General features: G+C 40.8%; 1 protein-coding gene across 2 annotated transcripts in view; it reads left to right on the top strand.

Moving 5' to 3' along the window:
* The window catches only part of Atrnl1 (attractin like 1), a 507,438-nt gene that overhangs the window by 171,475 nt on the left and 311,538 nt on the right, over window positions 1-24,425 (top strand). For both annotated transcript variants that reach the window (XM_051199717.1, XM_051199718.1), the window contains exons 25-26: window positions 3,944-4,005; window positions 19,640-19,718. In XM_051199717.1, coding sequence (XP_051055674.1) covers window positions 3,944-4,005; window positions 19,640-19,718 — 141 coding nt within the window. The remainder of the gene's footprint in view (window positions 1-3,943; window positions 4,006-19,639; window positions 19,719-24,425) is intronic.

Raw genomic sequence — 24,425 nt, 5'->3', positions numbered from 1 at the left:
GTAGCGGTTGTGATGTCAGTTTAGGGTACAACTATACAATGTAAGCACAGTGTGGGCTGAGGAGCTATAGACATACCACAGCCTGAACTTCCAGAGTGTCATGAACCCAACAGCAGTCGGCAGCTAGAAGAATTTAAGAAACATGGAATCCATTACTATTTGGAGAACTAGAGAATTACGTAGAGAAAATTAATTTTTCACAGTTGAAACATAGTTTTGGGGCAATGTTTTATATATATATAATACATATTATATATATATATTCTAGTAAAATTTAAGTAAAACTGTATTTTCAAAATAGTAAAAGAAGCTTAGTCAATGGAAAGCTTTGGAATATTAAATCTATGGGACACTGCTAGCACAGTGTTTATAACCCTGACTTGCCACATCTCTAGAGCTACAATAATTACCGCTTTCACCAGGGTAAAAAGCAAGACAAAGCAAGGGGTGCCCAGGCAAAGTGGGGAGGGCACAAAGTTGTGCAGAAAGTAATTGAGGTAAATAAAACAGACAATCGTGATAACAGCTGCACTTTTAAGACCATTTAGCTAAAGGTTCTGCAAAGTAGAATTATGAAAAGCACTAACACTTCTAAAATTTGAGTCAAGTATATGCTCTGTCAGTGACAAAATAAGAAGGATTTGGGCATTTTCACAAAAGCCAGGAATGCTCTTTGATTTCAGTTTGCACATCAAGGTAAACCGCAGGGCAGGCTGTAGTCCTTGTAGCACTGCGGGCAGGGAGGTGGCCAGCTGGAGGCAAGGTGCTTCTGACTGGTCTAATTTCACATCTCCTTTTTGTTTCTGATAACATCGTGGCTCAGAACACTCCCCTCCTGTGTCTATGAAATACCGGAGGTGTTTGTGATTTCAAAAGATACTGACATTCTTTTCCATGTTTGTAAATTCCACTCCCCACTGAGATCCTAAGTGGCATTTAATGTTTGTTCTAGAATGTTTCCTAGGTGTCTCTTATTTAAGACATTTGCACAGGGTTTCTTCCTTTCTGTCTGTGGTGATCTTTTCTTCTCAGGCAGGAGAGGAGAGGCTGCTCTGGCTCAATCCTGCACAGCTCCTTTCTATGTACTTGTGGTTGACTGGATGCTGCCTTTAAGTTGCCTTCTAGTCTCATAGCATTCCTGGTGCTCTCTGGGGTATTTTTTTTTTAATTTTTATTTTTTTCTTATTTTACATATCGATCCAGTTCCCTCTCCTTCCCTCCCTCCCATGCCCCCCCACGACTCTCCCATCCCCCCACCCCACCCCCACTGCACAGGGAGGGTGATGCCTTCCAGGAGAGATCAACAAATCTGTAAGTCATTTGGAGTAAGGACTAGGCACTCCCTTCTGCCTCTATGTTAAGGGAGCATCCCTCCATGGGGAATGTGCTCCCAAAGTCCTTTTCGTGCATCAGGGATACATCCTGGATCCACTGTCAGAGGTCCCTTAGACTGCCCAGGCCTTCTAGCTAAGACCCATATTCAGGGGTATCTGAGTCAGTACATGCTGGATTCCCAGCTATCAGTCTGAGCTCACCCTTGTTCAGGTCAGCTGCCTCTGCTGGTTTCTGTAGCCTGGTCTTGTCCTCCCTCTCTGCATCTGGATTCCAGTTCAGCTCAGTGTTTAGCTATGGGTGTCTGCTTCTGTTTCCAGCAGCTACTAGATGAAGGCTCTATGATGGTAGTTAAGTTAGTCATCAATCTCATTATCAGGGAAGGACATTTATGGTAGCCTTTCCACTATTGCTCAAATTGTTAGTTGGGGTCAGTCTTGTAGGACTCTGGACATTTCTCTAGAGTCAGCTCTCTCTCTCTCTCTCTCTCTCTCTCTCTCTCTCTCTCTCTCTCTCTCTCTCTCATCTGTTCCTCCCCTGACTCAATTTTCCTAGTCCCACATGTTTCCCTCTCCTCCCCTTGTCTTTCTCCTAGCTCTCTCTCCACTCACTACGCTCCCCCCCCCCCACTCCCCATATGCTCAGGAGATCTTATTCCTTTCCACCTCTGGGAGGGACCTTGTATGAATCTCTTGGGTTCCTCTGGCATTGTGAATTATAGGCTGGCAATCCTTTGCTCCATAACCCAGTCACAAAAAGAAGAACATGGTATGTACTCTCTCTGAGGTCATCTTATAACTTCCCTAAATCCAGCTCATTTTCTTTAGTCTTATTTAAAAATGTTTACCTTTAAAAGATCACCCAGATAATTCTTAATTGCAATATTTGTAGTTCTCCTTAACATTTAAGGCATTTAATATAATTTTCAATAAACTATATTTCCACCAGATTCTAATATGGAATAAAAACCTTTAATATCTTCTGTATTTTAAAAAGTTTTTTTGGTTTTTAATTTCATCTTTTAAAATACTTTTTTCCTCTAGCTACTCTAATTATACCTTCGTTTATAATTCAATTGCTTAGAAACTTGTTGGACATGAATGTTATATATTTTAGTTTGCATTTGTAATCCAGGAATCTAGTTGCTTAATTGACTTAAGGTTTTAATTAATTAATTAGTTAATTTCTAATTAAAATTTCAAATGGGGGCTTATAGTGCATCTACATCTAGTGGTAACATAGTCACCCCGAACGCTCACAGGTGTTCATGGTCTGGGTCACTCACAGTACATGTGCAACACATAGATGCACATACATCCACATGCATACATGCATGTACATTTGTGTGCACCTACATGCATGCACACTTGCACACAGCACACCGACCCTTCACATAGGGAACACACACAAAAATCAAACCTCAGACAATGTCTCTCTCTCCTTCTTGTCCAATGAGGCCACGCTGAAACCTGGAACATGCTTAGGGTGCGTCTATGTGGTTCTGGACTCAGAATTACAGGCCTTCTCTGTCATTCATGCAGGATCTGAATTTCATTTCCCCCAGTCTCATAGCTGTTTAAAACGTAAGAGGATATTCAACACTATTAATCTATTTTGATATGTCCTCTAAAGATATTATTGAAAGATCACTAAAAAGAAACACGCTAGCCATATCTTAAGTTTAGCTTCAGCTGTGTATGGATACTCACTGCTGTTGACTATTTTATTTGTATATGTTATAAAAGGTCAGTATTTGTTACATCATACCTAAGCTATGCTTAACGTTACAGACTTAACTTTTTATTATATTTTTATTTCTATTTCTTTGTTTTCTTCTGACACTATGACGCAGATGCTTTCTTCATTAGCATTCAGTACAGGACACCTGAGATACATAGCTCTACAGTTTTCTGAAACATAGGAGGTTATTATGAGAGGTATTATTCCCAATCCATTATGCTTCTCCATGAGCCATTATGCTATTGCCTCATGGTATACAATAGTTTCTAAAGAAGGATGTTATAGTTCAGGACCTATGATGTTCACTGGAAGGGAGAAAAATTTAGATACTTTGCTAGGTTCACATTGTAAAGTTTATTTATTATTAATGTGGAATTGTTATTTTTCTTTCAGTGTGCAAGAATAAAATGTATGTATGTATGCATTTCACTTTTGAGGACAAAGATCTGTGGGGAGGTTAAATTTTTCTGGTTTCTGATAATATAGTTGAGTTTCTTTCAAATAAGTAATTATCAACTGTGGTAATTGAAAACATGATCACTACTTAGATAAAGAAACTCAATTGCAAGTTTCTATTTAGGTGCATTTAATATATCATAGTATTTCACATGGAACTCATAGCTTACATATCTGGTTTGATTTTATAATAGATCATAACTGCCTAATATCATAATCTGTATAATGATCACCATTACTTTAATAATTTGGTATTCCAGGTAACATTTTCATGTACATATTTTACGTATGGTATGATGATGTAAACTGTCTTGCTTATTTAGAAATATCATTTACAAATGCTGTGAACTATCAACACAGGTTTTAAAGAATTTAGGATCAGTTTATTTCAGTTTCTTGTATTTTGATTTTTCAGATTGCATTTTCGCAACACAATACAATCATGGACCTTGTGCAGTTTTTTGTCACCTTCTTCAGGTAATTGTCTTTGTGTGTGTGCGTGTGTGAGTGTGTGTGTATCTGTGTGTGTGAGTGTGTGCGTGCGTGTGAGTGTATGCGAGTGTGTGTATGAGTGTGTGAGTGTGAGTGTGTGCGTGTGTGTGAGTGTGTGTGTGCGTGTGTGAGTGTGAGTGTGTGTGTATCTCTGTGTGTGTGCGCGTGTTTGCGTGTCTGTGTGTGTCTGTGTGTGTGTGTCTGTCTGTGTGTGTGTGTCAGTGTGTGTTTGTCTGTGTGTGTGTGTCTGTGTGTCTGTGTATATTCTGTCTGTCAGATCATTTGTCAACTATGTATCTTACATAGTATCTTACATTCCATTTCTTGAATGCATACTCTGTATGTCCTATAGCAGATGGATTGTAGTTGAATGTATTTGTAAGATCTTTTATGCTGATACTGTTTTAATTAATGAAATCAATAATACACATACCTTGTGGATTAGTTAAATGCTCTAGAATCGAATCAATGCAATTCTTCATTGATGAATTAGCACGTGTGCTTAGTGATGTACTAAATGTGTGGCGAGTAAGACAACATGTAATTTCTGCTTTGAAGGAGTTTCTAGCCTCGGATCGCTACAAATGCCTATTAATAGAGTCACATCACCAGACCATTAGTTCTGTTACACATTAAAATAAGTTCTTAAGATAAAAATATTCCAAACTGAAATTGTAGATGAATAATAAAATCCCCGAGACAGACATCGGGGTTCAAGCTGAAGATCAGAGAAGCAGAGCAGTCAGCCTGTAGCTCTCACCCCTGCAAAGGCTGAAATGGAGATCCCGTCCTTCCTGTGACTGGAAACTGAATGTCACATGAGACCCTTTGCTTCTTCTTATAGATCTCTCTAGTGCTGGGATTAAAGGCCTGAGCTCTGTTTCTCTTTTAGACTGATTCACTCTCCTGTAACCCTGGTTGACTTTGAACTCACAGAGATCCATCTGCCTCTGTCTCCTGAGTCCTGGGATTAAAGGTGTGGCCACCACTGCCTGATCTCTATGACTGTGGCTTATCTTCCATTCTGATCCTTCAGGCAAGCTTTATTAAATCATAAATAATATATCACCACAGAAACAACTCTGGAAAATTCTGTGTATTATAATGTACACGGACATCTGTGGGTTGAGTCTTTTTAACTGACATTACTTTTTCAGTAGCAGATTGGCATGTGTTTCTTAGAGAAAGGGCGGTGTCCTTAGTATCCAGAAGCAAGCAGACCTTCAGGGGAATCTCATTTGCATTGTCATGGCTGTAAATGAGCAGACACTGTTCCAGATGAAGTGTCGTGCTATGGGACTTCAGATAAGTCATTCCTAAACATCGTTCTGAATGTGTATCCCAGGGGTGTGTTTCAGGACTTTGTTCAAGTCAGACAAACATGGTTCCCCTGGTGCTGTGCAGCCCACACTGTGTCAACAGGACTGAAGTGGAGCTCTCAGCCCACCACCAGCTTGTCTGGGCTGATTTGGCCTCAAGAACTCATAGTACCTAGTTCTTGGAGAGTGTAGAACGTTGTCCCTGTTCCCAAACACCAGGCAATCAACCATTTGCTTGTGCTGTCTTGTTCAGGGTCTGCTTGGTTTCTGGGTATCTTTAACACTGGAGTCTATAGATACTTCCTACTTAGAGACAAATAGTGAAGGTTTCAAAAATGCAAGTTCATGCAATGTTCTTGCATCTATGCAACACATTTGCTGTGGAGCCAAGAGGCATATGGAAGGAAATTCATGGAGGAGTGGCAGTGATCCCCGAAAACTTCTGTGAATGAACTGAATCTGTGAACCCGAGCTTTCCAGTTCTTGAGCTAGCGCATGCCTGAGTACATTTAATAACTAAAAGCATCTCTGGAAATTATATTCCATGCCACCTAATAGCTGGTTGTTTTTTATAATTGAGCTGCAACCTATGTACTACAATCTATTTTGATTCATCTGTGGGACCATATATCATCTATAGGTCCATTCATTACCCATAGGCCCTTACATCTTCTATGGGGCCTTACATCATCTATAGGGCCTTACTTCATCTATGGGTTCATCCATCATCTATGGGGCCTTACATCAGCTATAGGGCCATACATCACCCATAGGGCCATACATTACCCATAGAGCCTTACATCATCTATGGGGCCTTACATCAGCTATAGGGCCTTACATACCATGTCTGCTCTCTCATCTTCACCTGCCAGAGTTTTAAATTCTTTTCTTCACTTTTCACCTTCTCTGTTTCTTTGCCTACATTTTCAGAATCTTTGTCTTATTAGTCACTGTGCTCTGAAACCACCATGCTTGTCTGTGTGTACAGCCATGCTAACGTTTTAACACTTAGTACCATCGGCATATTTACCCATCACAGGTGCAGAAAATCCATTCCTGCTGTAAACATTTCCCCTAAACTTGGAGAAACATCTTAAAATGTTTATGTCTTAGGATTTTATTCCTTAGAATAGAATAACTTAAGGATAGTAACAGAGATTCAGGGTGTTTTTAGATGAAGCTAGAAGTTACAGTTGGATGAGTGTCACTTAAAACATTAAAAGGAAAATACTTGATGCAAAATAGTACGGATCGAGATATACTAAAAAGTTCAGTTATTTGTGAAAGTTCACAGGTGAATGGATGTACATGTAAATTATTTAAATATTTAAGATTTGGAGCCTCTGATTTTGTGTACATATATTTAAATTCAGTAGTTCTTTTATTAAGCAAAGGAAAACTAGTTCAATGCATACCATATATTAGAGATGATTTCCTTTATTAGGTTGCCATTATAGACAAAGCGAATTAAAATATTCTAATCATTGTATGTGATCAAATATGTTTGATGGGCTCTTTGTCATTTAAATTTCTTCTAGTAGTGAAATGTAAATTAGATAATTTAAAATCATCTCATTGTTAGGAAAATGCATAGACAGAATATTTTGAAGTTCATTAGCTTACTGTTTTTGAAAGCTACTGGTAAATTTGAAAAGTTAATGTTTATGGACATCCCTGTCAGTCGCTTGTCTCTGCTGCTGTTTGGGACCAGGTACTGGGTCAGCCTGTGAATGGATGAGGGACCTACAGCTTACCCAGTATTCCAGGCCACTTCTCTAAGACTGTCGTGAGCTTTTTTACCTCCTCATTCTGGAGACTTCTGGTGGCAATCACAATTGGGCCAGTACCAGGGAGATCATTTATAGACACAGCTTGGCTCTGATCCTGGCTCTTTGTGCTGCCTTAAGTAGGTCAACCCAGCTCCTCCAACTCTCAGTCTTTTTATATTTATAGGACCTAAGGATTTTTCTTATTGCTGTTGGGGATGCGATAAAATATTTTAGTAAATGATTATAGAAATGAAAGGGATTGCTTTACAATGTCTTTTTTTTCCCCCTCTGTTATGTGAAGTGGAATAGCAAATGTTTCTCAACCTGAAAAGTCTGCATTACTCAAAGAAACATGTTAAACGGAAATATGTCAGGCGCATTTCTGATGGTGCCAGTAATTCCTATTGTCCATTGGGTGTGGCTAATGTCTGAACTAGGTTGTCGCAGTCCCAGAAGTTGTCATGGTCTTTCCCTACTTTATTTATAGGCTGGGGATATAATTTAGCAGGTGTCACACTTAAACACTAGGGAAGTTTCTGCTGCATGGGTTCACAGACACATTTGGCCTATGCGAGCCACAGTTTATCTAGGATTTTAACCACCCCCCCTCCCTTCTCAATAGCCAACTCCAACAAGAAGCCACAGCGATATTTTAGGTCGTTAGGTATCTTTGTCCCCCTTGGCTCATAACTGATAATATCCAACTGTTTTTCTTTCCCTTATGTGGTGGCTAGTTTTATATCAGCTTGGTAGGAGTCAGAGTTATCTGAAAGGCAGGGACCTCAGTTGAGAAAATGCCTTCATAGGATCCACTGTAGGACACTTGCTCAGTTAGTGATTTGGCGTGGACTGCACAGTGACCATTGCTGCTTGACAGAGTTCCAGCAATGTGACATTGCAGACTACCCTCCTCCAGTGCCTTTTCACTCTTATTTTTAGCAATTCCCGCCATTAATGCCTTTCCTTTTGGAAAATTTGTGTGGGCTTTGGTAAACGATTAAAGTGTATACATTTTTTAGCCTCTCTAAACAAAATAATAGTTTGGAAAAAAAACCAAAACCCCACCACCATGGAACCAGGAATTCCGTTGTGCCCTCCTAATTACACTAGAACAATAATCAGTAATGCTAGAGATTTGCTAGACAGGCCTGACCCAAGGATGGAATGCCTACAATTTAGATCCAGAGCCTGAGGCCGTTGCACGCACCGCAGGTAATAAATCCAGGGGAATCAGAATAGTGCTGTATAATGGGAAAAGACTGAGACATCAGAACATTCCCTTTTGGGAGCGTTATGAGGGGAAGAGGCTCATAGAGTAGAGCTAAGAAATTGTAGTATATAGTGTCTGCTCCCCAGAAGAAGTCCATTTGGGTAAGGGTATCCATCCCCTGTGGGGCGGAAGGAAAATTCCTGCTTGCTAAAGCAGTCATTCTCCCTAGAGCAAGGAAGTTGTAACCCTTTTGTTACCATATGCTGGTACCTGCTGTCAAGGTCAATGCTAGATTCCTCAAGCCTGACCTCAAGCCACACCCGGACTCACATGCCCCTTGTCCCACTTAGCCCTGTGTTTAAGAACACACTGTAAAAGGTGTACCCTTTTTTCAATTAAATGTTGCTGGCAGCTACCTCGATTCAGATCTTTTCTCTCCTTCCCTCCAACACCGCTTCATCACACATTCTGTTTGGTACCCAAACCATCTCCATCAGAGCAAGGACAAAGAGCACGGTGAATGCTGAGCAGTGCACAGGTGACCCTGCTGAGTTCCGCAGTGACCGCAGGTGACAGTGATGACCATGTAATGAGACCCGGGGCTCTGCACCTCCCTGGGGCTCTGGAGTCTGTAGGCAAACTCTCGCTGTACTGGAAATTGACCCTCGGGTTTTCTCCCTTACTGAAGAAAATAGATGCCCATGCCCTGTTGTCTCCTATGAAGCATTTAATACGATGCAGTTTATGGTGAATTGAACCCTGCACGTATTACCCACAATGCTGAGGCTGAGAGCGCGTTCTGCCGTTGGCTTCGCGCTTACGCCCACACAAGCCTGCCCTCCAGTGCGGGCGCTGTCCTGGCAATCAGCCTCGTTTTCAGTAGTCTCTAGGTCTTTATGGCTGTTAGGACCTGCCCCGTTCTGTGTGTCTATGCCTCACAGCACACCTCACTCAATGCATTCCACGTGTCACTGCCCACCCTACTTCACACCTCACTCCGTGGCTGAACTCATGGGTTTCTCCGTTGCTTATAAAGCAGCTGACTATCCCTTTCTGCTCAATCTCCTGCCAACCCTAATCCTGTCTTCTTAACTGCGTTGTGTTCAAAAGGGCCTAAGTAATGTTTTAAGGCATGAGTTAAATCATATAACCTGACTATTTAAAGCTTCCTTTAACATTCATGGTCCAGATGGTGGCTTCAAGGTACAATTTGACGTGATCCAGTTATTGGCGTCACCTCATGTTACCAGCCCCCGATTGATTTAAGTTAATTCTGTGTGGGTCCTGGCTGGGTGTGATGACTTGTTACTTGCCTGTGCTTTTGTTTCTGCATTTGCTTTCATTTGAGTGGATTCATTTCCATTGTAAGTCGTGTGCAGTAAGACTCATTGTCTGGGAAGGCATATAATCTCTTGGAATTTCCAGCTTTGTTCTTTGTCCCACAAGGACTCGATCACTGGGCCACTGCTTTCTTCTCATCCAGACTGACCTGTCCTTTGGCCCCTGCTCACTCAGCAATGCTATTTTAATGGCTGCTTCCCCTTAGCATATTTCAGATGAGATTTATTTGTCCTGGGTGTTTGCGTTCGTATCGGTAGCCCGTTGTGTTCATTGTTGGATTAGTACTTTTTTATGGACATATCACAGTTTATTCACCCATTGAGAGATAGAAGTTATACTTCCTGGCAATTATGAATCAAGTGTCAGCAAATGAAATATTTCCTTTATTTTTTATATGGACACAATTTTTTTTTATTCCTGTAGGATAGCCTCTTAGAAGTAGAACTGTGGGTCAGAGGTTGTGAGTACATCCATCTTCACAATACTGGCTGTTATTTCAGAGTCACAGTGTCTTTTCATATTGAATTGCAAAGCAAGAGGGCCCAGGTTTCACATCTTTTTACAACACACACACACACACCACATATACGGTATGTGATGATATGTGATGGCATACACACACGTGTACATGATAGCTATGTGATGGAACGCACAGCATGTATATGGTAGACATGTGATGGCACATACACACATGGGCACACAAGGAGTTTGTATATGATATGTGATGGCACACACGTACAGTAGTATGTACATGATGGATCTATGATAGCACACACAGAGCATGTTATATGACAGATGCATGAAGACAGATATAATGAAGCCTCAACGTGAATGTGGTTACCATAGCCTAGCCCACAGCAGTGGTTACCATCGCCCAGCACATGGCAGCGGTTACCATTTCCTACACATGGCAGTTGGTCTATCGCTCAGCTTGGCAACATTCCCCAGTTCTCATTTCTGGAAGGGAAAGTTCTAAGGTCGCAGACAGTGGGGACATCCTCTCTCTCTCTCTCTCTCTCTCTCTCTCTCTCTCTCTTATTTACTTTTTAAAGGACGTTTTTATGGCTTCTTTAGTTTTTACTTTTTGAGATTATAATGGTTTTTTAGCATCTTCCCTCTTTCCTCCCTGTTACCTTCCATGTATACTTCTTAATCTGTTTTAAATTCATAACCTCCCTTGTCTTTAATTGTTGTATGCCTGTTTGTGTATGCGTGTACACATACTAAATATGCCCTGCCCGGGCTATGTAACATTGCTTGTATGTATGATTTCAGGGCTGGCCTTTGCTCTGGATAAGCAGCTGGTGTGCTTTTTTCTGTTGTAGATGATGTCTCTTTCTCTGGGCATTGACTGACTGTAGTTCACGACCGCTGGGGTCAGTGAGATGCCTCTGTGAGTAAAAGTAAAGGCTGCCGTCAGGCCGTATGACCTGAGTTCTGGGCCCAGGGTCCTCTTAAGAAGGAAAATTGCAACTCATTCTGATTTCCACATGTGTACTGGGGCATGTGGGCGGACGGACGGATGGACACACTTTCACTCATACACACACACACACACACACACACACACACACACACAAGTTAATTTCTAAATCATCACGTTCACTAGTGATCCTGTGTTTAAGACATTTTTGGGAGATTACGGCTGTGGTATGAGAAGGTCATTTGGAGACAGATTGCATCTTCTTCTCTCACTTTAGACACCACATTACCTGAACTATGGGTAGATATGTCTGTCTGTCTGTCTGTGTGTCTGTCTGTCTGTCGGGACATTTGCTTTGGATAAAGCTGTGTGTAAAGCTGCTGGGTCTGTAACGCGGAGTCTCCCAATCTCAGTGTCAGCTGATAATGCTCAATGGTGGGTGGAGTCCATCGGTTCTGACACAGACCCAGGAGCCAAATAACTGAATTAACCATGCAGCTCAAGACTACGAAAGGATTTATGACTCCTGACAAAGACTGAGCCATCTGCAATCCCCTCAGACTCAAAGCAGATTTATTTTATGAGAGACAGTGTGTGTGCATGTATTTGTCTTCCCATCTGTCAGTGTGTCTGTCCCTGTCCCACATTCAGATGCCTCTCTGACACCAGAACAGGGTTGTGTGACCCAGTATCTGGAGTTGGGGTTACAGGCCGTTGTAAACTGCCTGATACCGGTGCCAAGAACTGAACACCCATCCTCTGCAAAGGCGGCCGGTGGGTGCTCTTAGTCACGAGCTGTCTTACCCGGCTCCTCCCAGGTTTTGTCTTCTCTGCAGTTTCTTCATCCAGATCATCACCGAGCAAGAACTCTAGCAGCGAATGACAAATGTGGTTGAGAATAGGTAGCTGTAGAGCACTGTTCACAGGAAGAGACATTAAGCTCAGTGTGTGGTTATAGAGGGCCGTGTGACACCCACTGCGGTTTTTCTGTTCTCACTGAGCAGAGGATGGTGTGGTCATGAACATGGTTGCTAGTCAGGCGTGGAAGAGGGGAGCCTGGGGAGCCTGGGGAGCCACAGAGAGCTGGAGACATCATAGACGAAAGCTGTGCTAGTGTGTGTCAGAGCTCCTGGCACTGGCTCTCAGGTTTCACACAGGAAGGTCTGATCGTAGTTAGAAAAGCAGAGGTTCTGCGACCTCAGCTCTGGTTCAGACTGAGTGGGGAGAGTTCCCTTGCCCTCCAGAAGACACTCGGGTGCATTGTACACAGAGCCCACGAGTAGATGAAACAAAATATGATCAAGTATATTAATATTATTTGCAGGGCATAAACAAACCCTGGGAAGTCAAAGTAGCAAAAGAAAGACAACTTCGAGGGAACTCTGAGGAAGTTATAGGATGGCTCTGACTGAAGGGAACATTCCTAACTTTTATTGTCATGTCCAGGACCATCAGCGTTGATTGCTCTATCATCAGGTGGCAGGTCTGTTTCCTGTGGATGACAAAAAGTGACATCTGATTACTGTCTCGTCTAAACGTACAAATAAGTTTTAAGAGGCAGTAAAATCAGTAAAGACTCTGTGCCATCCACTTACCCTTTATAATCCTAAAGTGGGGAACTTTAATTAAGTGCTACAAAAGTTATGCCAAATGTCTATCAGAAGACTCTGTTACCATGAAATACCACGTTACATCATGGCACGCCACAGTTGTCTCTTATGGAAATGGAAGGTCTTTATGGATATGATGCATATCTCACATGTCTGAAAACAGACACCAACACCCCCTCCGCGATAATAAATAGCACGAGACTCAACATGTACTTTATGAGAGATTGTACCGACTAGACAATAGAAATGCGTTCAACCTAAATGTGTCAAGGACTTTGAACTAGGACCACGGTGGCTGAGAGTGAAGAGACTCTAATGGCAAATGGTGCACTGTGCTATCGAGGACACGAAGCGAGCAATCCTTCAGGTCCTTGAAAAGACACGGCAGCACCGTGGAGACCCTGAGGACTTGCACTCAGATGCTGTGTTCTGGTTTGCTGTCTGAATTACCTCTCTTTAAGCAACTATATCTTACGGGACTATCCCAAATGCTCAAAAAGGGTAGGCTGGGAAAATAGGACCATACTATGTAATAATGTAGAAACATGAAAAAATAATAATGTTGAAGGAACAATATGGATGACAGTGTGTTGTAAGAAAGAAACTGAAGTAAACAGAAGAAACACTTTAGGATTCCACTTGTATAAAATCCAGAAATGGGAAACTAAGCTTTGGTATTAAATCAGTATCATTTTCACAGGCGAGAATGGCTTCGCATATTTCTCCATGTCGGTGTTGGCTATATGGGCATATTGTCTGATAATTTGATAGCTGTGTGCTCTTTATTTCTCTTATGTTACAGAACATTGGTTTATAGACGATTTGAAAAAGAGCATGTTCTTGTTTAAAACATCAAAGGAACGCTTTAACAAAAGCTTTTATGCAGCTGCCTGGTTTCAAGTGTTGTAATTCTAAATCAACCTAAACAGTATAGGAGAAACACTGTGTACATTGATCTGTGTCATTTCTTGTCACAAGTTTGAATTATTAGATATTACCCAGATTAATAGCAGTCAAGGCACACCAAGGAATACTATCCTTCCATGTTAGCCTGACACTCACTTTTCCAAAATGCTCTGCAGGCATGCTTAAGTCCCTTATTTTCTGGGAGACTTAGCTGCATTTCTTCATGAATTTCAAAAAGGAGATATGTTTACTGGATTTTATGAATTCTTGCCCAACCTTCATTTAATTCTGTCATTGTGTCTATTTAGCAACCATTTGATTTGAATGAGATCGATCCCTCATCAGCTTCCTGGTGGGTTAAAGCTATTTAGTAGCTCTTTAGTGATTAATTATACCTACCACAGAGAAGGTGCTGTGGCATTGGAATTTGTTAAGGAGTTTGAAAAAAAAGTCTGAGAAACAATCAAATTGTATATTCCAGATATTCCTATCATTTATCTATTATCTGTCTGTCTGCCAGTCTATTTATATCCTAGGCCAGAGCATTTTGTCTTCATCTTCCTTAAACCTCAGTGGTCTACATGGAGAGAGAGAGAGAGAGAGAGAGAGAGAGAGAGAGAGAGAGAGAGAGAGAGAGAGAGAGAGAGGGAGAGAGGGAGAGAGAGAGGTATTAATTCATAGATCTGAAAGCTAAACGGACCTTTTCGTCTCTGATTTGGACCTTCAATAAGAGGACAAATGGCTGATTTCTTGTTCTTAACCTCTTGGCGTTTCTTCCACTCGTGAAAGGCAAAGAAGGTGTTTGACTTCTCTGGTTCCTTTTCTAATGAGGACACTGTATTAGTTAGTTTCTGTGAAGTTTTTGCAAACTCAGACAGACCTAGGAAGAGGAAATATCAGTTGAGGAATTACCTCCTTCAGATTGGCGTGTGGCCATTCTTTTGAAGTATTGTCTTAATTGATAATTGACACTGGAGGGCCCGGCCCATGTTGAGTGGCTACACAGGTTGGCCTGGGTTGTATAAGAGAGGTAGGTAAGCAGGCCTGTAGATTGTGTTTCGCCATGGTCAATACTTTTAGTTAGTTCTCACCTCAAAGTTCTTGCCTTGGCTTTGCTAGATGATGGGCTGTAACCTATAAGCCAATTTAACCCTTTCTTCCCACTGGTCCTGTAACCCACCTGCTGGCGTCAGCAGCTGCTTATAAAATGATCACTCAGAGGATTAATGTTAATTACAAACTGTTTGGCCTATTAGCTCAAGCTTATTATTAACTAGCTCTTACAACTTAAATTAACCCATTTTCATTATTGTATATTTTATCCAACCTGGCTCTATTCTTCTACCTGGCTATTGGCTGAATCAGCTTCTTTATTAACCAATGGCAATTAAACATATTCACAGCACACAGAAGGGCATTGCACATCTTTTCTCTTTTTCTGTCTAATCAAAAAGGAAGGTTTTAACTTTAACATAGTAAAATTACATGTAACAAAACTGACATCAATCAAGAATTACAGTTATAATATTTAGTCTAATTGTATTTGTCAAAATTAAAGAAAACAATTATTTTATCTTGGTGACTCTCAAATGTTGTGTCTAATTACTTTCTATTATGACTAAGGAAAACTATAATTATAACTATCTAGTCTTCAACTCCATCAAAGGCCTTAGAAGGATATAATATTACTTGAGTAAGCAGGGTGTGCATTGCGAGCAACTTTCAAAAGATACGTCTGGCTGCCTGGACAGCCACCCAGAGTTCCTCTGTGACATTGGGCATCCATCTTCAGCCTACAGGCCCAGAGTATCTGACAGACTTTTTAGTGAAGCAGGAAATTTGAAACTGTCCTGCTCATTTTGGCGGTTTGTCAGTCATACGCCACTAACATAAGCTCCGGTCTGCCCTGGCTTCGTCACCACTAACCGCTTAGGTAAGCTCCGGTGGGTGCCAGGTTTCGTGAGCCCCCTTTCCCAAGCAGCTGTTAACTGTCGATGTAATCTTGGTGAAAGACATTGCCCCTGAGCTTTTATCTCCTTCAGTGAGGGAAGATTTAATGGAACCAGTCTTATGGGACTCCCATTGGCTACATAGGTAAGATCACACTCGGGAATACATGTTTTTCATGCTGTTATACCAGCGCCAGTTAGGTTTTCTATTACTTGTACTTGACATTTTCATACTGGTAGAGTATCCTACGTGTACAAGGTAATTACTCCTATTAAAGATGCTCAAGGTCCCCCACCCCATTTTGAAATGTTTTCGTATGTAATGAGATAGCTTGGTTATGGAACCCACATCCAAACTCAAATTTTGTATGTTGTATATACACCTTATATACATGGGCGGAAGGTGATTTTATGCAGTGTTTTTAGTGCACTGTGTGAGGTCAGCTGTAAAACCTACCACCTGTTGGAGCGGGTCAGCACTTGAAGCTGGGGTTTCTGAGGATTCACAGTTTAGATGAGATGTCCTCTGAATGGCTAGCTAGTATGCTGTGTGATTTTTTTTTTTTTTAAACAATCAGTGCATTGTTTTTCCTATGATCCACGTGGCTTTATTTAGTCTTCAACCCTTAGCAGATGGACAGATGGACAAATCCAAGCTCTTTTCATTTCATTTGACGTTATTGTTTTTGAATTGGTTTATCTTGTTAACATTTCAGTTGGTGAGAATAATGTCCCTATGTGTTAGGGAGTTGGCAAGTCATTAGAAGGATGCTTTCGGATATCAGTTATAGAGGGAAGTAATTTTAAAAATAAAATAAAGTCCTGTATCTTAACACTACACTAGTTTCCCAAGTTTTTAGTAAATTACAAGAATGATGTATGCAAACTAATTTCAAATATTTAGTATTTATGGCTTATGTTCAGTTAAGCTGTAACCTATAAAGCGTTGGGAAAATGGTTTGTCTTTTGTGGTATCAGAGTCCCTTTTCATCCCTGGCTGCTGTTACAGTGCAGGATCTTGTCATATTGTGATCTGTGTTCCTCTCTAGATGAGTGGTTCTAGACCCCCACAGGTTTTACATATCTGCTATCCTGCATATCAGCTATTTACATTACGATTCATTGCAGCCACACAATCAGTTATGACGTCGCATTATAAATAATGTTATGGCTGGGGTCACCACAGCATGAGGAACTGCATTAAAGGGTCAAAGCATTAGGAAGGTTGAGGCCACCGCTCTACATGATATTGCTGGATGCTACATTTTTGTTTTAGGGGTGCTGTAAAATATGATCACTTTATAAAGGTCATGCTTAACCTATTGCAGTATCCCTCGCTAAATGTCTGAGTCTTCACCTCATCTCTAGTTTGCATGCTTCTTTTTTATTATTTCTGTTACTACATTCATTACGTGGATGTGTTGGACCCCTGAGAACTCTGGTACGATTATCAGACCACATAGTTTTTCTTTTCTCTTTCCATGCCTTGCCCACCCTTCCCTTCCCCGACCCCTTTCCTGGTTCTTTCTTCCCTCTTCTCTTGAAAGCACAAGTATCTGGTCTCCTCAGTTTCCATCCCAGAGTCCATTTTATGTAGAAAGAAATCCCAAAGAATGCACCCAAAACTGAGTAGCAATGAAAAATAAATAAAGGACACAGGCATTGGATGCTACCCATTAAAACCTTTGGTTTAATGATAAGTAAAAGCTAACTTAAAAACATAAACCAATAGATTTCAATGACTTAATGCAATCAGAGTTTACTTCTCTTCATGCAGAACTGGAATGGGTGTGAGCTGTATGGAGATTATTGTCCCATGATGCTTCCCAGGGTATTTGGGAAGTGTAAATTTGGTTATTCCTCATGTCTCCAGGATGGGTCACCAAAGGCTAATGTATCACTATCAATCTGACTGCTTCCCAACTCAAATTCTATGGGGATTGTTGGGTAAAAGTCTGGAAGAAGAATTTTGTATTCTTCCTCCAAAGAAAATGATTACAAAGGCTTCATGTTTATGTTGTCCTTAATTATTAGAAGTGATTCTCTTTATTGGAGTCAAGAAACTTAATTAAATGAGAAGGAATTTTAAATCTTCTAGGAGAAATCTGACACGTTCCTCGCTAGTAATTCTAATCATGCACCTGTTGTGGCATAAATACTTTACTGAACAACAAATGAAATACACGGCATTGTTCAAATTATGTTTAATACGAATGGCTTTCTGTATGTAAGCTGTCATCTACTACTGTAATTGCTCTTAAGGAAAGGAATAACAAAAATAGGGTCAGAGTGAATGTGAAGAGTGCCTGCTTTTACATTTAACTGAAATAAAAATATCAGAGGAAAAACTTTTACTTTAATACTTGTGAAGCATCAGAAACCCAGTAACAGTCTTCATGTCTCACCGCCTCACCTTTAAATAACCACGGGGCGTTCACTTTTTGGCGACAACAGAGTTTTTGGGGAACAGAGCAATGCAGGCTTGGTATTTGTAGGTGTTGTTCGTGTCCATGGTTAAAAATCAGAGTGTTCTCAATGGGGTCATTGGAATGGCAAGCTTGTATCTTTTGTGCTAGAAAATGTAAGGACATAATGATCTCACTGAAACTAACATGGACCCTCGGACCCTAAATAACCTCAGACCAAGTTTAAACATTACTAACCGACAGTAGCGTGAGAAGGCAGTTTATATGGAAATATCCGAGATCCATGTAGAGCGTCTCAACTTTGACAGCCTTGGCAGTCTGTGCATATAAAACCTTGTCTCCATGTGCGTGTGCGTGCCTGTGCGTGTGAGCGTATGTGTGTATGCATGCGAGCATATGTGCATGTTGTATATTTTAAGTGGTTAAGCAACATCCTACAATGCCAATCAAATGATGACAATAAAAATGCCCCTAGACACTTAGAAATGTCTCCTTGAGTCTAAAACACACCTGGTTGGGAACTGCTCAGCCAGAGGGTGCCAGGGAGGCCTTTTCTGATATATAAGATGTTTCAGAATGCAACACAGCGATTCGGATTTACTCAGAACAGAACTGGTATTAGGTGATCAGAATAAGTACATCTCCATAGTTTTAGTTATCTAAGAGTGGGAAGCATTGACTGGTGAGCGTCTAATTAGGTAAATCGCAGACTTAGTCACTCCCCCAGTTCAGCAGGGAATTTCTTCTCTATGCAGGATTTTGAACTAAATAATCTCTTAAATCCCTTTTAATGATAATATGCTGCAATTCTGGCAGTACTAAACATGCAGATTTGCAACATTAATCTCCTGTGTCTGTCTCCCGAACCACTCCCCATCTCTGTCACTGCTGTGGTTAAGCAAGGGGCCATACTGTAATTAGGGAAAACGTCTTCTCACCCAGCTATTTGCCCAACCCGAAAAGCTGTCTTTGAGAAAAAGAGAAGTACATTCCTTAAGCATGTATTAGTTTTTAAAAATATCTACTTTTCAACTTTATTTTGTGTGTGGGGGGGCGAGGCTTGTATGTCGCAGTCACATGTGACATCAGGGGACCTCTCTATAGAGTTGGTTTTCCTCTTCTATCATGAGGGTTCCCGAGGTCAAACTCGGGCCGTGAGGGCTGTGAGGAAGCACCTTAACCAGCAGAGCCATCTTGGAAGCCCTTTACACTCAATTTTAAGGGATGTCCATCATTTAAAGGAGCAACCTAGAGTGTCACCAGCATTTGTTTATCTTACAGTGGGTAAAAAAGGATGAAAGGAAACAAAATTACGTAGGAGATTCCAGAGAATGAAAAGTTCCCATCATCATCAGTGAGAAATGAGTCTGTTGATAGGATTAAAAACATTCAGTTAAATTATAGTCAAAGTCCCATTGGAACAGTTGGCGGAATGTGTCCTGTGCATTATATACATACTAATCATTATTTTCCTGAGTGATTTTATTGGTTTATAAACCAGGGGAAAAAATAGTTCACAAAGAAACCAGTGAGTTGATTATGAAGAAGTCCTTTTGAAATATTTATCATGACAAGTTCTCTGTATTTTAATTTACCGTATGTTACTTTCCTTACTGCATATTTCAAGTGTATTTTGAACACAATTATCTGTGCTTTTATTTTCTAGTTGTTTTTTATCCTTGCTGCTGGTGGCTGCTGTGGTTTGGAAGATCAAACAGACTTGCTGGGCTTCTCGACGGAGAGAGGTAGCACTCATATTATCTAACCTCTTGTGAGGGTGTGAGCTGTCCTGGCACTCTGATAACTCATGCATATGCTCTTTCAAGTACAGACTTGTCAAATCAATTTTACACATTAGCATTGAGAAGCTTTCTATCTTTAAATCTTCACAGTTGAGCTGGGTGATGATGCTCACACCTTTAATCCCAGCACTCAGGAGACTGATCTCTGTGAGTTCAAGGCCAGCCTGGGTCTACAGAGAGAGGTCCAAGACATTAAGGGCTATACAGAGAAATTCTGTCTCAAAACACAAACAAAAGAAAACAAAACCACCAAACAAAAACAAACCAAAAATTCAGAGTTGACAACCACAATATTTTCAAGACATCATATATATATATACATATATATGTATGTATGTATGTATGTATATGTTAGTTGTAGTTTTTGACAGTATTAAAATTCATAGTAAATACTGATATTATATTGTTAAGTAATCAGTAATATCTTTCCTTTGACATCTAGTTATGGTGTAGGAGTGTTGTTTTATCATGGTGCTTTTGTAATGAAGACAGCTCTATGTGTATATTTTGCTTTCAGAGGATTCCTATTTCAGAGCAATGTTTCTGTGGGGAAGAGTGATTCAGATATTTGCCATTTCTTAATCATCTGATTTCCCAGTTTTGTCTAAAAAGTCAGGTCAGTTTGATGCACTTCTGTGTCAGAATTAGTCATGATTATAATTCTAATATTGGTTAAAGAAGGGTTACACTTCCACAAAATATCATCTGATGATGTAAGCACATTAGAAAACATAGTTTATTATCTTCTGATATATTGGTTAGTGGAAAGCAACATAAAAGCATATTCAAATGATGAACAAAGTAGCCATATCCTTTGTTGTATAGCTTATACAATAAAATTCTTAGTTTCTATTTACTGATCTGTTACGTTCTTTTAATATTGTTCTAGTATTAGCATCATTGGTAAATTACTTGCTGTACATTTCCCAGCATTTTTATGTGCCCATGCAATGCAAATGCATGCATAAGAAAATGTTGAAAGCTAATTGAAACAATCTAGAATTTTGGAGTTATAGAATGAGTTTATATGGATCAAACTTATGTTTTCTATGTTTTTCACCACTCGGTGCCTGCTTTAAGGTACTTGGAACGTTGGGGTTCTCCCTTTCCGAGTTACTGCTCATCCTGGTCCCGTGTTCATCTGTGACTCAATGTATGTCCAGTCCATCATCAATGAGGTCAAAGGAGCTTAGTGACTACAGACACACGTGGAATTCTCTGGTCCAGCCAGATGGTGTAGGACAGAGTACACCGTAAATCATGATGGTGGATGGCAGGCGGTGGATGGGAAGGGCCCTGGTCATGGAATAGAGCTGGAAACAATGTGTTTCCCTAACCACTAGGAAACAAGTGGACCAGTGGCAGCTTCTGTCCTTCTGTTTTCTGGAGCAGTGTTTAGATATCTGTCCTCACAGTGGACACAGTTCAGCTTTGCTAAGGCAGCACCATGCGGAGATGCACAGTCCCCTCCTGCAGTGCTGCAGTGCTGTGCAGAGATGCAGTTCACCTCCTGCAGTGCTGTGCAGAGATGCAGTCCCCTCCTGCAGTGCTGTGCAGAGATGCAGTTCACCTCCTGCAGTACTGTGCAGAGATGCATAGTTCCTTACTGCAGCACCATGCAGAGAAGCAGTTCACCTCCTGCAGTGCTGTGCAGAGATGCACAGTCTCCCCATTGCAGCGCCGTGCAGAAGCAGAGATGCAGTCCACCTCCTGCAGTCCACCTGCTCCATGCAGAGATGCAGTCCCCCTCCTGCCGTGCCATGCAGAGATGCACAGTTCCTTACTGCTCCTTGAATCTGACCATGCGTAGGTGCTCTGTTGAATTTCCTTATTGCTATAAAGAGCTTTGTAGCTGGGTGGTGGTCGCACATACCTTTAATTCCAGCACTCAGGTGGCAGAGACAGGCAGATATAGAAGTTCGATGCCAGCCTGATCTACAGAGTGAGTGCCAGGACAGGCTGCAATGCTACCAGAGAAACCCTGTCTAAAAAAAAAAAAAAAAAAAATGGGGGGGGGGCATTGCATTGTGACATGTAACTAAGTTCAGTGTTGAATTTATATACGAGTCCTCACTTAAGTCAGCTTAATTAGGAATATAATTATTCACTACCTGAAATTAAAACATATGTTTACTTTGACAAAAGAAAGCTATTATTTACATATCTAATGTTTCCCCTTTAAATACGAGTGGACTTTGTTTAACATTGGCCACCTCAGAGTAGTGATGCTGTTTTGTTGTTTTCATCTTATAAGTGTTAATACATTTAGATTGTATGGTAAAGCCTTCCAAAATACCCGGTGGACGTGGGAGAATTAGCGAAAACCAGCGAGAGCTACCGTACTGTCGTTAGACACCACAGTCCCCGATAGCGTGTCATGGCCGTGGTTTCGCCCCAGACAGGGAGGTAGTCTTTTCTGTCCTGTATTTGATTTGCTCACCTCTGCCCAGACATACAGATCTGCTGTTGAGAGCCTGTTAGGCTGCAATGCATGCATGGTTCAAATATGTTGCAGATCTTTCTTCAGTTAAATTTTACTAAATACCTTTAACTGAAAGACATTAAATGTAGGAAAATGTCATATGTTAATGTGCACAGTAAACATGACATTATCTTGGTTGACTATCGGACACCAATTTAGACCATGATTTTTAGTTTATTTAAGAATTATTCCAAAGCTTGTTTCGTAAGGCCCAGAGATTCTGGCGACACTTGTTGGCTAGCGATGTTTTTAGGTAATAATGGGAAGGAGATTCCCTGTTTTTGTTTTCTGATCTCCACGTCTTCTCAAAGTAAGTGCGTGTGCTTGTGATGATCATTGCACTTTCAGTAAATATGCTGAGCAGAGGCGAGTCTTGTGTTGTGAATAAGACTGTTACATGCCCACCGTTTGAGACCCTCACTCATATTGTCTACATGGGGATGAGTCTCTGTCTCAGAGCTACAATCATTGCTATGATTCTCTGATGGAGAGAATGTTAGTTTATCTGCAATAATAATTTTTCCTTATAACTTTTGTGATTGTTTTATAAAGTTGTTCTTTTCCAAAAATGTAAGGACTATTTAAAATGAGAATGACTTGAAAAGTCATGTGTTGTATTTACCCCAAAGCATATTGCCTTTTATTCTTTAACACCTAGGTTTTTCTAAATCTTGATATAGCTATTATAAATATAATTTTAATATCAGACACCTAAGACGCAAATTCAAGGGCTCTTAAAATCTGTAAATACTTCAATTTCCATAGTACTCTTCAACTCAGTTTCTATAGTAACTTACCTTACACTTAATGTGAAGGCTTCCTCTTGGACAATGCTAATGAAGGGAAACAATACGTGGGTGTTGGTTAGCAGAAATGAACGCACTGGAAGGTGAACACGCTATCACTGCTTGCTCTTTTTTACACAGGTACTGGAAACATGTAGCTTCAAGGATACATTCTAGTTTGACTAGTCATCTACATCACCAAACTATTTGTTTACAGGGGATACGTGCTGAAGCATGGCTTGATTGACAAGTGCTGTTGTCAATTTCTCTGAATATCAGAGTTTGTGTACTTATTTTTTTAAAGCGTGGATAAGTGTCCAGCCTGGATGCATGTCTGTGTACCACACGAATGTGTCTACAGTCTAGAAAGGGTGTCTGATACTCCAGGACTGACGTCCCAGTTAGTTGAGCTGCCGTGTATTTCCTGGGCATCAAACCCAGGTCTGTGAAGAATAGCAACTTCTCCTTATGGAGTAATTTGAAAAGAGTTTGAGTTTGACACTGGAGTCATCACAATAGAAGTTGACTATGAAAGCTTCCAGTGTCCTGTATTAACTTCATCCATATTTTGTAATTGATGCCTAATCAAAGAATTTGCCCATCGTCCTATAGTTATAATTACCATTGCACTTGTAGAATTCTTTGTTGCCTGTTTAGCATGGAGCCATCTGTGAGCACGTATATCTCAGTGCAGACTTCATGGGTGCTTTGTTTCATAAATGTGAGTGTTTGGAGTCTATCCATCCGGTGCTATCGTAAGGGAAAATGCTTCTAGTATGATGATTTTAGCTAGACTTATTATGAATTGTTCGGGCCTAAGGTAATTTCATGCCAGGGTAAACTTTCCTTAATCCCTTATTTCATATTTAATATAGGATAAATTTGCCTTGTACCAATATCGAATTCCATAGTGCTGCGTTCCCAGTAACTCCGTTGCCTTAGCTGTGACGTGGCGTCAGTTAATACACTGAATGAATGATCCTGGCTTTGTGCACAAACTCCGTCACTAGCAGTGGTTCAAAAGGCTGTGATCAGAAGGACAGCGTGTGGTCCATTTCCTATCTCCCGTGCAGCACGCCCAAGTGCATGCTGCCTATATCCAGAAGATGCCTTCTGCAGTGCTGACTGTGCCATTCATTTCTTTTCTGATTCTTTGAGGTGCTTGTAACCCTAATTCGATTTAATGCCTTGCCATTTAATGCCATGGATTGCCCTTTAGTTTTATTTATGCCACACTGTATCAAGTGAATGCAGTATTAGCTTCACTCATAACTCTCGTTTTGGACACTAAACTGTTGCGTATTAATTATGTTAAGTGTGAAGCACTCTGCTGTGGTTCAGCCCCGCCTTTGCACATGGGCAGTGATCTGAGCTGGAGCATTT

The sequence above is a fragment of the Phodopus roborovskii genome, unplaced genomic scaffold, assembly GCF_943737965.1.
Source record: "Phodopus roborovskii unplaced genomic scaffold, PHOROB, whole genome shotgun sequence".
Classification (NCBI taxonomy): domain Eukaryota; kingdom Metazoa; phylum Chordata; class Mammalia; order Rodentia; family Cricetidae; genus Phodopus; species Phodopus roborovskii.
The sequence above is the reverse complement of the archived record's forward strand: the minus strand, read 5'-3'. Positions and strand labels throughout refer to the sequence as shown.